The following is a 14566-nucleotide window of genomic DNA, read 5'->3' as shown; positions in this document are numbered from 1 at the left end:
GAAAGAAATTAAGGACTTTTTAGAGTTTAATGAGAATGAAGCCACAACATACCCAAACTTATGGAACACAATGAAAGCAATGGACATTGGTGAAAGTGGTGTGTTGAAGTCTCCCACTATTATTGTGTGAGGTGCAATGTGTGCTTTGAGCTTTACTAAAGTTTCTTTAATGAATGTGGCTGCCCTTGTATTTGGAGCATAGATATTCATAGATATTTCTAAGCGGAAAACTCATAGCTCTGAGTGCCTCCAAAAAGAAACTAGAGAGAGCACACATTAGCAGCTTGACAAAACACCTAAAAGCTCTAGAACAAAAGGAAGCAAATTCACCCAAGAGGAGTAGACAGCAGGAAATGATCAAACTCAGGGGCGAAATCAACCAAGTGGAAACAAGAAGAACTATTCAAAGAATCAACCAATCGAGGAGCTGGTTCTTTGAGAAAATCAACAAGATAGATAAACCCTTAGCCAGACTCACTAGAGGGCACAGGGAAAGCATCCTAATTAACAAAATCAGAAATGAAAAGGGAGACATAACAACAGACCCTGAAGAAATCCAAAACACCATCAGATCCTTCTACAAAAGGCTATACTCAACAAAACTGGAGAACCTGGATGAAATGGACAAGTTTCTAGACAGATACCAGGTACCAAAGTTAAATCAAGATCAGGTTAATGATCTAAACAGTCCTATATCCCCTAAAGAAATAGAAGCAGTCATTAATAGTCTCCCAACCAAAAAAAGCCCAGGACCAGATGGGTTTAGTGCAGAGTTCTATCAGACCTTCAAAGAAGATCTAATCCCAGTTCTTCACAAACTATTCCACAAAATAGAAACAGAAGGTACTCTACCCAACTCATTCTATGAAGCCACAATTACTCTGATACCTAAACCACAAAAAGACCCAACAAAGATAGAAAACTTCAGACCAATTTCCCTTATGAATATCGGTGCAAAAATCCTCAATAAAGTTCTCGCTAACCGAATCCAAGAACACATCAAAACAATCATCCATCCTGACCAAGTAGGTTTCATTCCAGGGATGCAGGGATGGTTCAATATACGGAAATCCATCAACGTAATCCAGTATATAAACAAACTCAAAGACAAAAACCACATGATCATCTTGTTAGATGCAGAAAAAGCATTTGACAAGATCCAACACCCATTCATGATAAAAGTTTTGGAAAGATCAGGAATTCAAGGCCCATACCTAAACATGATAAAAGCAATCTACAGCAAACCAGTAGCCAACATCAAAGTAAATGGAGAGAAGCTGGAAGCAATCCCACTAAAATCAGGGACTAGACAAGGCTGCCCACTTTCTCCCTACCTTTTCAACATAGTACTTGAAGTATTAGCCAGAGCAATTCGACAACAAAAGGAGATCAAGGGGATACAAATTGGAAAAGAGGAAGTCAAAATATCACTTTTTGCAGATGATATGATAGTATATATAAGTGACCCCAAAAATTCCACCAGAGAACTCCTAAACCTGATAAACAGCTTCGGTGAAGTAGCTGGATATAAAATAAACTCAAACAAGTCAATGGCCTTTCTCTACACAAAGAATAAACAGGCTGAGAAAGAAATTAGGGAAACAACACCCTTCTCAATAGTCACAAATAATATAAAATATCTCGGCGTGACTCTAACTAAGGAAGTGAAAGATCTGTATGATAAAAACTTCAAATCTCTGAAGAAAGAAATTAAAGAAGATCTCAGAAGATGGAAAGATCTCCCATGCTCATGGATTGGCAGGATCAACATTGTAAAAATGGCTATCTTGCCAAAAGCAATTTACAGATTCAATGCAATCCCCATCAAAATTCCAACTCAATTCTTCAACGAATTAGAAGGAGCAATTTGCAAATTCATCTGGAATAACAAAAAACCTAGGATAGCAAAAGTCTTCTCAAGGATAAAAGAACCTCTGGTGGAATCACCATGCCTGACCTAAAACTGCACTACAGAGCAATTGTGATAAAAACTGCATGGTACTGGTATAGTGACAGACAAGTAGACCAATGGAACAGAATTGAAGACCCAGAGATGAACCCACACACCTATGGTCACTTGATCTTCGACAAGGGAGCTAAAACCATCCAGTGGAAAAAAGACAGCATTTTCAACATATGGTGCTGGTACAACTGGGGGTTATCATATAGAAGAATGCGAATTGATCCATTTCTATCTCCTTGTACTAAGGTCAAATCTAAGTGGATTAAGGAACTCCACATAAAACCAGAGACATTGAAACTTATAGAGGAGAAAGTAGGGAAAAGCCTCGAAGATATGGGTACAGGGGAAAAATTCCTGAATAGAACAGCAATGGCTTGTGCTGTAAGATTGAGAATTGATAAATGGGACCTCATAAAATTGCAAAGCTTTTGCAAGGCAAAAGACACCGTCAATAAGACAAAAAGACCACCAACAGATTGGGAAAGGATCTTTACCTATCCCAAATCGGATAGGGGACTAATATCCAATATATATAAAGAACTCAAGAAGGTGGACTCCAGAAAATCAAATAACCCCATTAAAAAATGGGGCTCAGAGCTAAACAAAGAATTCTTACCTGAGAAATACTGAATGGCAGAGAAGCACCTGAAAAAATGTTCAACATCCTTAATCATCAGGGAAATGCAAATCAAAACAACCCTGAGATTCCACCTCACACCAGTCAGAATGGCTAAGATCAAAAATTCAGGTGACAGCAGATGCTGGTGAGGATGTGGAGAAAGAGGAACACTCCTCCATTGTTGGTAGGATTGCAAGCTGGTACAACCACTCTGGAAATCAGTCTGGCGGTTCCTCAGAAAATTGGACATGGTATTACCAGAGGATCCCGCAATACCTCTCCTGGGCATATATCCAGAAGATGTCCCAACCGGTAAGAAGGATACATGCTCCACTATGTTCATAGCAGCCTTATTTATAATAGCCAAAAGCTGGAAAGAACCCAGATTCCCCTCAACAGAGGAATGGAGTCAGAAAATGTGGTACATTTACACAATGGAGTACTACTCAGCTATTAAAAAGAATGAATTTATGAAATTCCTAGGCAAATGGATGGACCTGGAGGGCATCATCCTGAGTGAGGTAACCCAATCACAAAGGAACTCATACAATATGTACTCACTGATAAGTGGATATTAGCCCAGAAACTTAGGATACCCAAGATATAAGATACAATTTGCTAAACGCATGAAACTCAAGAAGAACGAAGACCAAAGTATGGACACTTTGCCCCTTCTTAGAATTAGGAACAAAACACCCATGGAAGGAGTTACAGAGACAAAATTTGAAGCTGTGAAGAAAGGATGGACCATCTAGTGATTGCCATATCCAGGGATCCATCCCATAATCAGCTTCCAAACGCTGACACCATTGCATACACTAGCAAGATTTTGCTGAAAGGACTCGGATATAGCTGTCTCTTGTGAGACTATGCTGGGGCCTAGCAAACACAGAAGTGGATGCTCACAGTCAGCTATTGGATGGATCACAGAGCCCCCAATGGAGGAGCTAGAGAAAGTACCCAAGGAGCTAAAGGGAACTGCAACCCTATAGGTGGAACAACAATATGAACTAACCAGTACCCCGGAGCTCTTGTCTTTAGCTGCATATGTATCAAAAGATGGCCTAGTCGGCCATCACTGGAAAGAGAGGCCCATTGGACTTGCAAACTTTATATGCCCCAGTACAGGGGAATGCCAGGGCCAAAAAGGGGGAGTGGGTGGGTGGGGGAATGGGGGGGATGGGTATGGGGGACTTTGGGATAGCATTGGAAATGTAAATGAGGAAAATACCTAATAAAAAAAAAAAAAAAAAAAAGAAAATGTCCCACAGATTTGCCTTCAAGCCAATCCGATGGAGGCATTTTCTCCATTGAAGTTCCTTCTTTGCAGATGTCTCTGGCTTCTGCCAAGATTACAAGAGGGAGGGAGGGAGGGAGGGAGGGAGGGAAGGAGGGAAGGAGGGAAGGAGGGAAGGAGGGAAGGAGGGAAGGAGGGAAGGAGGGAAGGAGGGAAGGAGGGAAGGAGGGAAGGAGGGAAGGAGGGAAGGAGGGAAGGAGGGAAGGAGGGAAGGAGGGAAGGAGGGAAGGAGGGAAGGAGGGAAGGAGGGAAGGAGGGAAGGAGGGAAGGAGGGAAGGAGGGAAGGAGGGAAGGAGGGAAGGAGGGAAGGAGGGAAGGAGGGAAGGAGGGAAAAAGGGAAAGGAAAAGATGAGAAAACCAGCACAATGCTATTACCTCTAGGGTTGTCTCAAAGATTGTATCTAAGCCTGCATACATGAAAGGTCCTGGTACAAAGTGTCTTATATCAGCTCTGTGGTCTCACTCTGTCCCTCCTGAAAGGGACACTAGGCCATTTTAAGACCATAAATCAACACCTGACCATGTCCGCCCCCCTAGATGATGAAGCTTCCTTCCAGTAAGCCCCAACACGTGACCCTGCTCCTTTGGGACCTCAAAGACTAGGTAATGGGAACTAAACAGCAAATCTAAGTACTGGTCTTCGTGTGTGTGTGTGTGTGTGTGGGGGGGGGGGTCTGTTAAGTCAAAACACCAGAAGCAAAGGCAGTCCCTTAGGGCTGCAGACACTGACAAGCCTGGGAACTCCCATAGGATGCATAGCAAATGTCCCCTTCTTAGGGCAAGAAGAAGACTGGTTGTCAACTTGCCAACTAGGGCACAGTTCACAGATCTTTGTCCAAGATGTTGTCCATGAATCTTCTCTCACGCCCTTGATTGAAAAGCAGTCTGAAGGATCTTTTCAAAGAAACACTCCAGGCCATTTTGGAAGGTTCAGGCTGAAGTCATCTATGGGTCTTCCCAAAGGCATGGCCTTGAAGGCTACTTCGAAGAACCAGAAGCTGAAGGTCTGGGGGCTGTCGAAAGCAAGCATTCAGAACAGTGCTACTCGTGTATGTGTGTGTGTGTGTGTGTGTGTGTGTGTGTGTGTGTGTGTGTGTAAAACGCTAGCCACACCTCCAGGAGGACCAGCTCCACCCACTCAAAAGACAATAGAGGAGAGGAGGCATCCCAATTCCTTCCATTTTGGGCAGTAGTAGCTAAGCACATATGGCCACCAGCACCCATAAAGAGCTTCCTTTTAGCTATCTGAAGAGAATTAAATTGACTCTTATCCTCCTTATGGGTAAAATAAGCATGAGAAAGGCTTGCTATAAATTCTACAGAAATCTGATCCTCTTGTATCAATTTCCACGGTTAAATGGGTTTCCTCTTATCACTGAAATAGTCTGCTTAAGCTTATAAAAATTGTGCAACACCTCTGAGGTATCTAAGTGCGGTCTCAGAGGCAGAGAAGACACATATTCTCAACCTTTGACAGGACGTTTACCAACTCCCTCCAAACTATAGCAAGCTTCTGCCCAGAGACACCAGGTCTTTGTTTTTACCACAATGTCTTATTTTCCAGGAGTTTATTTTCTACATCAATACACAATTGACTCTACAAACTACAGCTGGGAATAAAGGCCACCAGAAAGAATCAAAACAGTATAATTAAGACCACCTAAGAATTTAACCAGCCCATATTACTAAATATGGAGGTGATCAACCTTGCTTGCAGTATTGGGCCTGACTGTAGAGCGGCAGGCTCCAGAGTTTCTTGTATTTGTGTGGGAGGCAGACAATAGTTTTCTCCTTCTCAGCTCAATGTTGGAGATCAGACCACTGATTCTGAACACCCCGGCTGTAAACAAGTAACTGGCAACTCAAAATGTTAGCACAGCCTCCAAAGCAAGGATTAACCAAAGCTCTTTGGAAATTGTATCATAAGCTTTAATAAATTTCACTACTTTAGACCTTTAATTCTGTCTCAGGGGCTTAACCTAAGGAAATAAGTCTACAGAAGGGCTTTTATGCATGAACATATTCGTCAAGGTAAAAGGTATGTATATTCAACAAGGGGGATATGATTTTAAAAGTCAAGTATATAAAGGGTATTGTGCAGTAATTTAAAAGCATAGTTATAAAGAAAAATGTTCATAGCGTAATACTAAAACTAAATAATCCACTTATAAAGTTGAACAAGCATTATGAACACAGATCTTTATAAAGAAGTTTGCTCGAGGAAAAAGATTGAAAGACTCTTAAGTTAGAATGTTAACAAAAAGAAAATTTACACAGCACATGCACACATCTGTACAAGCACACATCTGTAACTCATTTTCCTTTCTTGACTTGTCTGTGGCTTTCCAAATATTCTTACAATGAGCAGATGTTACTTGCAAAGGGAGGTGTCTTCCTTAGGGTTTCTATTGCTTCGATGAAACACCATAATGCGAAGGCAAGCTGGGGAGGAAAGGATTTATTCAGCTTACACTTCTGAGATCCTTAGAGGAAGTCAGGATAGGAACTCAAGCAGGGCTGGAACCTGGAGGCAGGAGCTGATACAGAAGCCATGGAGAGGTGCTGCTCACTGGCTTGCTTCCCTTGGCTTCCTCCGCCTGCTTTCTTATAGAACTCAGGACACCAGGCCAGGGACTGCCACCCACCATGAGCTGGGTCCTCCCCCATCGATCACTAATTGAGAAAATACCTTACAGCTGGATTTCACGGAGGCATTTTCTCAACTGAAGCTCCTTCCTCTATGATGGCTCTCAACATTGTGTCAAGCTGACACACAAAATCATCCAGTACTGTAGAGTTTTTCCGGGTTTTTTTGTTTCGTTTTGTTTTTTTCTACCAAGTATCATCTAAGCAGCTAAGATAATTAAGCAATATGTTCTGAGAACATTAAAGACAATATGTCAATTCCTATGTACAAAGATAAGCCCAAGAAAAACACCAGTGGGAGGGTGATCTGCATCTATGGGTAGAGGTACATTCACTCAGCACAAAAGATGGAAAAGTTGACTTCTAACCATGTGGCGGGGGTAAAGTGAAAGGGCTCCTAGGTTTCTGCCATCTTCAATTTCACACACAAGTGATGCCTTCCTTATTCCAACACAGCTACAGAGCCACCCATTCTTCCCATAGCCAGGCTGCAGTCAACTGAGCTTCAGCTTCCAAACAATTCAAAGGCAGGCACTACCTTAAACTAAAAAGTTGGAAAACAATTTTCAAGCAAACGGTCCCAAGAAACAAGCTGAAGTAGCCATTCTAATATTGAATAAAATCAACTCTCAACCAAAAGATATCAAAAAAGATGAGGAGGGGGACTTCATACACATCAAAGGAAAAAGCTACCAAGATGAACTCTCAATTCTGAATATCTATGCTCCAAATACAAGGGCACCCACATTCATAAAAGAAACTTTACTAAAGCTCAAAGCACACATTGCACCTCACACAATAATAGTCGGAGACTTCAACACCTCATTCTCCTCAATGGACAGATCATGGAATCAGAAGCTAAACAGAGACACAGTGACACTAACAGAAGTTATGAACCATCTGGATCCAACAGATATTTATAGAAGATTTCATCCTAAAGCAAAAGAATATACCTTCTTCTCAGCACCTCATGGTACCTTCTCCAAAATTGTCCATATAATTGGTCACAAAACAGGCCTGAACAGATACCAGAAGATTGAAATAATCCATGCAGCCTATCAGATCACCACGGACGAAGGCTGGTCTTAAATACCAACAAAAACAACGGAAAGCACACATACCATGGAAGCTGAACAATGCTCTACTCAATGATAACTTGGTCAAGGAAGAAATAAAAAAAATTAAAGGCTTTTTAGAATTTAATGAAAAATGAAGGTACAACATACCAAAAACTTATGGGGCACAATGAAAGCAGTGCTAAGAGGAAAACTTCATAGCCTGAAAGCTCTAGAACAAAAAGAAGAAAATACACCCAAGAGGAGTAGAAGGCAGGAAATAATCAAACTCAGGGCTGAAATCAACCAAATAGAAACAAAAAGAACTATACAAAGAATCAACAAAACTAGGATCTGGTTCTTTAAGAAAATCAACAAGATAGATAAACCCTTAGCCAGACTAACAGAGGGCACAGAGACAATATCCAAATTAATAAAATCAGAAATGGAAAGGGAGAGATAACAATGAAATATATCTTAAAAAGTTATTCTGTCTGTTGAATATTAACAGTTGAAAATGTTAAAATTATGTTCTACAAACATGGAAATATTATTGATAATTTTTCTCACTGTGCTTGAAATTAGCATTTTCTTAATGTTTAACTTTAAAGTGTTTTTGCTATTTTGAAATTTTTAAAGTATACTTACTGATAAAATAATTTCTCTCCTAGAACCGCTGATAATCTTCTGTAAATAAACTGATTGTTAGACAATGTACACAGATATATAATGAATTTTAAATACTCTCTCAGTATGTCAGGTGGTATCATATAAGGGCTTTTGAATACATTTCTTAATGATTCATTTCTAGTATTTTATGCTCTTTTACTATGCTTAATTCCCAAGGAATATTTTGCATGTTTTCAAACAATTTAATATTCAAGATTAGATATAGAATTCTCAGCTATGGATAGTATTAAATATTCATTAATGATATTTTTAGGGTATGAAAGGCTATGAATATAAAAGTTGAACAAAAGAAAAAAAAGAAAAGTTGACAGAGAGTCCGGGCTACAGTAGTTAGGGAAAGCAGAGAAGAGAGACTCCAACCCAAGATAGACAGAAAACCCCTTGAAAAGGACCAGTGTGTATACTGCGAGGAGAGAGGCCACTGGGCTCAAGTGCCCTAGAAACAGAAGTCAGGAGCAGGAAGTCCCAGGCCTTGGGAAAAGTGCCCCCAAAAGGCAAAGGTCTTAGCCCTGGGTGAAGACAGTGATTAGAGGACAGGGTTTGGACTCACTCCCCGAACCCAGGCTAACTCTGTGAGTGGAGGGGAAACCCACTCAATTCTTGGCGGACACAGCTCAACGCTGGGTTCTTCAAGCCGATGGCCCTGTTTCCAAGAAAAGATCACGGGTCCAAAAAAGCCACCAAAACGCTTTCATGGACTACCCAAAGAACAGTGGACCTAGGGATGGGCCAGGTATCCCATTCATTTAGGGTTGCCCCAGACTGTCCCTACCCTCTGTTGCGGTGAGACATACTCTCCAAAATGGGGGCCCAGATACACTTCCTGCCCAACAGGCCATAACTAACCTGCTGAAAGCCCAGGCAGGCTACCTGGTTTACAGACAGGAGCAGTTTTCTCCATAAAGATTAGGGACGAGCAGGTGTTCCTGTGGGGGATGGCACAAATGTCATCTGGGCACAACCTCTACCCAGTGGCATGTCAATGCAGCAAGAGGAGCTAATAGCCCTCACCAAGGCCTTGGAACTTGGAGCCAGCAAGAAAATTAACATCCACACAGATAGCAGGTATGCCTTTGCCATAGCCCGCGTCCACAGGACTATATGCCAAGAGAGAGGACTGCTCACATCAGAGGAAACAAACAAGAAATCTTGGACCTCTTGGATGCCCTAATGAAGTCAGCAACTGTGAGTATTATTCACTGCCCAGTACATCAGAGGAGAAGAAACTCAGTGGTCTGGCACAATGACCAGGCAGAATCAAGTGGCTTGAGAAGTGGCTATGCAGGAACCTATCCCGCTTATGGGCCTGCAAAAACACACCTGCTGGAAAATGGGACTGGACTAAGGGATGGCTTCGCTTAAAATATATAGAAGAAGAAAGGACTCCGATTGCTAGCCACCCTACCAACTATTACCAAGAGAAAAAAGGACAATGGTGCACACAAGATGAGAGAACTATACTTTCCAGAAAGCAAGCAAAAGACTTACTAGGCCAAATGCACAGATGGACTGACTCATTTAGGGGATAAAAAGCTTGTCCAACAGTTAAGGGACCTAAAGTATATATAATAGACCTCAGATTCTGGGCCAGGAACATAGTAGAACAGTGTAAGGAATGCCAGCAAGTGAATGCTTCTGCAGCCAATAGTAAACAGGGCAAAAGACCTAGGGGAGAACAGCCCAGAGTATATTGGTAGGTCGATTTTACAGAAGTTAAGCCAGAAAAATATGTTTACAAATACCTTCTCGTGTTTGTGGATACTTTCTCTGGATGGGTTGAGGCTTTCCCCACCAAGCAGAAAACAGCTACCACGGTAGCTAAGAAGACATTTTCCAGAGGTTCAGAGTGCCCAAGGTAATTAGATTGGACATTGTTCCTGCTTTTGTCTCTAAGGTAAGTCACAGATTGGCAGAGATATTGGGGACTAATTGGAAGCCACACTGTGTGTACTGTCCCCAGAGCTCACGGCAGGTAGAAAAAATAAACAGAACCCTACAAGACCAAAAAAAAAAAAAAAAAAAGTCACTGAAAGCTGCCAAGATGACTCAGTAAGCAAAGGCAGTTTGCCACCAAGGCTAATGACCTGTGTTCCATCCCCAGGTCTCGTGTGATTGTTCTTGAAGCAGGCCAACACAACTAGGAAGCGATAAAAGGATAAAGAAATAGAGTTCCTGAGAAAAGGGTGAGATAAGAGAATGAGAGTGAGGGAGGAGCTGCCTGAGAATGGACGGAACAAGGCTGTGGTGGGTGGAGGGAGCTACCGGGAGCAGACGCAGCTAGAAATTACAGTAGCCGCCATTACTGACGTGGGCCTTCATGTCTGAAGAGCCCTGTGTTACCTATCTGGGATTCTCTAGGTCGAATGTGTGGGGTTCTGCTTATTGCTTCACACAGAACCCCAGGTTGGTCTGACTTCCTTTGTCCTTGGGATGGAGGAGTGGGGAGGGCTGGATGTGCCTAAGTGGAGACCACAAGGAACCAGTAGTGGTCTGTGTAGGCTGGCAAGGCAGGTATCGAAGCAGCCTCAGGAGTCAGGAAGGAAACAGCAGCTATAGGAACTGTTCACAGCCTTGGAAGCAGAGACAACCTCTGGGCCAGCCCGGGGACTAGGCTGGGGTGATGAACCCATGCTCTTCCTCTTGTCCCAGTTCCTCTCCCCTTTCCATCCTTGTCCCCTCTTCTTCTCAGAACGGCTCTTTGGACGCTCTTGACACATATCTCTACATACCTCCCGTCCTTAGTTGCCTTCTGGGTATCAAGGAAGCTAGGTGACAAACAAGTCGCTACCCACCACAGGAAGTGAAATGACATCCACAAATAAGCAGGTTTTGAAATCAAAACAACCGAAGATGCCTGGCCTACACAGTAATTAGAAGGCCAGGTGGGATTGCTGCCGAAGCTGATGAAGATAGTGCTAAGGGGCCTACCCTTGTTCTTTGTCTTCTGAGTGAATGCTTAAATCTCATTTTGGTCACGATCATTTGGTGATAACCTTCCCCCATCACTGCTCCAGACAAAAGAGCTTTTAGTTCAGGCTCCGCAGGTTACATCCAAGGATTCTGAGGCCTTTGGAATTAACCCATGTTCCCACAGTGAGAATGGGGCTGAGCCTGGCCACCTAACTCTACAACAGAACTCTGTGGACTCCACATCTCCTGCCAGTGTTCTTAGCCTTCCTCAGAGCAGAACAGCGGGGCGATTCATTCACAGAGAGACAGAAAGGAACTGAAGGTCTTGTTAAGGGGTTAAGATCAGCCAGGAAAGAGTCCCCGTGGCTCTCAATGCCGAGCCTTGACCCCTTTTTCCAGGCACCTCAACAACCAACCTACTCTTTGAAAAGTTTAAGACTCACAGGGACAGCGACAGTCACACTCCAACTATTTCTCTCATCGTTCCTTCAAAGTAAAACACACAAAGGAAAGGGTTCTTTCTTCATAAAAATACTTTTCACCATCCTAGAAGGTTATTTTTACATAAAAACATTTTCCCTATATTCTATATTATTCCAAATAAACAAGGATCCACCATAAGCCCAGAAGAGGAAGTCATTTCCCGCTGGATGCTAAGTGAATCAGAAAAGAGCCAGAATTCAGCATCCAAGGTTACTGCATCATCTCAGGCCATGGTTCCAGCACTAGCCCAGTACAGTGGTTCCTTGTAAAATGTGCAAACAGACAGCCAGCAGGGAAAATCGACAGTAAATGCTCATGTCCTGCTTGCTCATTTACAAGTGGGTAATCCTAAGTGCAAAGTTCTCTCAGCCACCATGGCCCCACCACGGCATTCAAGTTGAGGATGGAAAGGAGAGATGGAAAGTGAACGGTTACTGGTCAGCAATCCATTTCCCCTTGGAGAGCTTTCCTATCCCTTTTTTAAAAAAATTACTAAGGCATTGTTCTGTTAATGATACAGCCCTATTTAGAGAAGGTGGCATATACAATTATTTCCTCAAAATCTGTCACCATGGCAGCCTGAGCCCTTAGCTCCCAACAGCATTCAGATTATAAGTTTGAACACCCCTCCATGCTGTATACGATTGTTTGCTATCTTGTTACCCACGACCTAACAGTGACATCAAAGCCTCCCAATTAAGTGGACAGTGCTCTCACCTGTGAACGCATTTGTGGCCTGAAAACCAGCTTCCGGCATACTGCTCCCCAGACAAGCCTGTGTTTCAATTCTTCAGCTGTCCTGTTGTGAAGAAACTGCCTGGGCGAGGCCTCAGGTCACTTCCATCTTAGCCTGTCCAAGTCCATCACTCTGCTGGTCCGGCTTTTGGGAGCATCTGATGCCCACTGGCTGTCCTCCCACACCCTGTGAGCAGGCACTACCCGGATGTCACACAGTCCGACAGCATGTGGGGACACACAGTCACATCAACCATCCAGCCAGAGAGTTGAAGCCATGGTGAGGTCAGGAACGGAGAAGCTGTCCTGCCGAAACCCGCTCTCCCACCTCAAAACGAAGGGCGCCTCAGCCTTGCAGCGGCCGGCATCTTCCACACAGGGAGCAGGCTCAGCCTCACCAAGGGCTCTCAGTCTGCTCAGATCTGCTGGTCTCTGCTCTGCTTCTGTTCTTGCTGAAATTAAAAAGAAATAAGTCACTTTCTTAAGGACCTTGGGAACCATGAAGATAAATAGACTAGCTGGGGGTGGTGGTACATACTTGTCATCTGAGCTCCGGGAAGGCTGAGGCAGGGCAGGCATAGAAGCCAGACTCAGCCACATATCGAGATCTTGTTTTACAAAAACAACACAGCAGCAGATTAACAGGCCTACAGAAACTAAGAAACGAAAACCAACTCAGGCCTGACTATGACCTTTCTGTGAACACTGAGATAAGGGGTGAGGGGGAACCCCACTCACAACCCTCAAATGCTTTATCCATTTTCCGAGCCACTCTAATAACAGATATAAGACCACAATCTCCAAGTGTCTTTCCTTGGGCTACTTAGAACTCACGCTCTTATGGAATTAATTTCCCAAAGTTGGATCCCAAGATCTTAGAAGGCCGCCTTTAATTCATGTCAGCTGCCATCAGCCCTATAAGAACGTACAGTGAAGCTCTGGAAGAAGCAATTTTTAAAAGTGACTCTGACACTATGATCTGGTGGAGCTTTAACCAAGGGATAAAAGACGACTCAGCAGATGTCAAAACACATGGCACATCCCACCAACAGGATGAGGGCAAATCCAAACAACTACCTAAACAGAGGCAGAAAAAGCATTTGATAAACTTAAGTGTCTCCTCATGGCATTAGGTACAGAAGGAACACACCAGCATAAACAGACAATATAAGACTGATATAAAGCCAATGCCATACCAATGGGAAAGGAGGAAACATTTTTATCTAAGACTAGGAACAAGACGAGCACCTCCGCCAACACTGCTCCCACTCAACATGGCATCAGAGGTTCTAGCTGGAGGGAAAAAGGCGAGAGAAAAATGCCAAAGTGTCTAATTTACAAATGAAGTCAAACATCCTTGCTTGCCAATACCTGGTGTTTTGTTTTGTTTTTGTATGTGTGTGTGTGTGTGTGTGTGTATGTATATATGCGTATATATGTGTATATATGTGTATATATATATATATAACATATAACAAGTACACTGTCACTCTTCAGACACACCAGAAGAGGGCATCAGATCCCATTACAGATGGTTGTGAGCCAACCTGTAGTTGCTAGGATTTGAACTCAGGACCTTCGGAAGAGCCGTCAGTGCTCTTAACTGCTAAGCCATCTTGCCAGCCCGAGAAAACTATTTTTTTAAGGTTTTATTTATTTATTATTTATATGAGTACACTGTAGCTGTCTTCAGACACACCAGAAGAGGGCATCAGATCCCATTACAGATGGTTGTGAGCCATCATGTGGTTGCTGGGATTTGAACTCAGGACCTCTGGAAGAGCAGTCAGTGCTCTTACCCGCTGAGCCTTCTCTCCAGCCCCCCTGGGTTTTTATCAGCAGGAAAACACAGATACTCTACTAAAGATCGCTAGAACTGATAAAGTTGGTAAAGCTGAGAGCGAAATGATCCTTATTTCTTATAAAAATAAGGACAACTTTTAAACATCAAAGTAAAATCACTGGGAAAGAAATAAAAATATTCCAACTCACAAGAAACAAGACTACAAGAAACAGAAGGGGGAGGAAGAATGAGAGGAAGGAAGAAAGGGAAGGGAAGGGAAAGAAGGGAAAGGAAAAGGAAAAGGAAAGGGAAAGGAAAGAAAACTAGTATTGGGGGCAGAAAGCAGGAAGGGCCAGTTTATGTTTGGACAAGGTGAAGCTGATGT

General features: G+C 42.9%; 1 protein-coding gene across 9 annotated transcripts in view; it reads right to left on the bottom strand.

Annotated features, from left to right (window-relative positions):
- Ldlrad4 (low density lipoprotein receptor class A domain containing 4) overlaps positions 1-14566 on the bottom strand; it is a 328277-nt gene that overhangs the window by 183484 nt on the left and 130227 nt on the right. For all 9 annotated transcript variants that reach the window (XM_030250537.1, XM_006526085.4, NM_172631.4 and 6 more), the window contains one exon: positions 12381-12850. In XM_030250537.1, the coding sequence (XP_030106397.1) occupies positions 12381-12420 (40 nt within the window). In that variant the 5' untranslated portion in view covers positions 12421-12850. The remainder of the gene's footprint in view (positions 1-12380; positions 12851-14566) is intronic.

The sequence above is a fragment of the Mus musculus genome, chromosome 18, assembly GCF_000001635.26.
Source record: "Mus musculus strain C57BL/6J chromosome 18, GRCm38.p6 C57BL/6J".
In the NCBI taxonomy this organism is placed as follows: domain Eukaryota; kingdom Metazoa; phylum Chordata; class Mammalia; order Rodentia; family Muridae; genus Mus; species Mus musculus.
The sequence above is the reverse complement of the archived record's forward strand: the minus strand, read 5'-3'. Positions and strand labels throughout refer to the sequence as shown.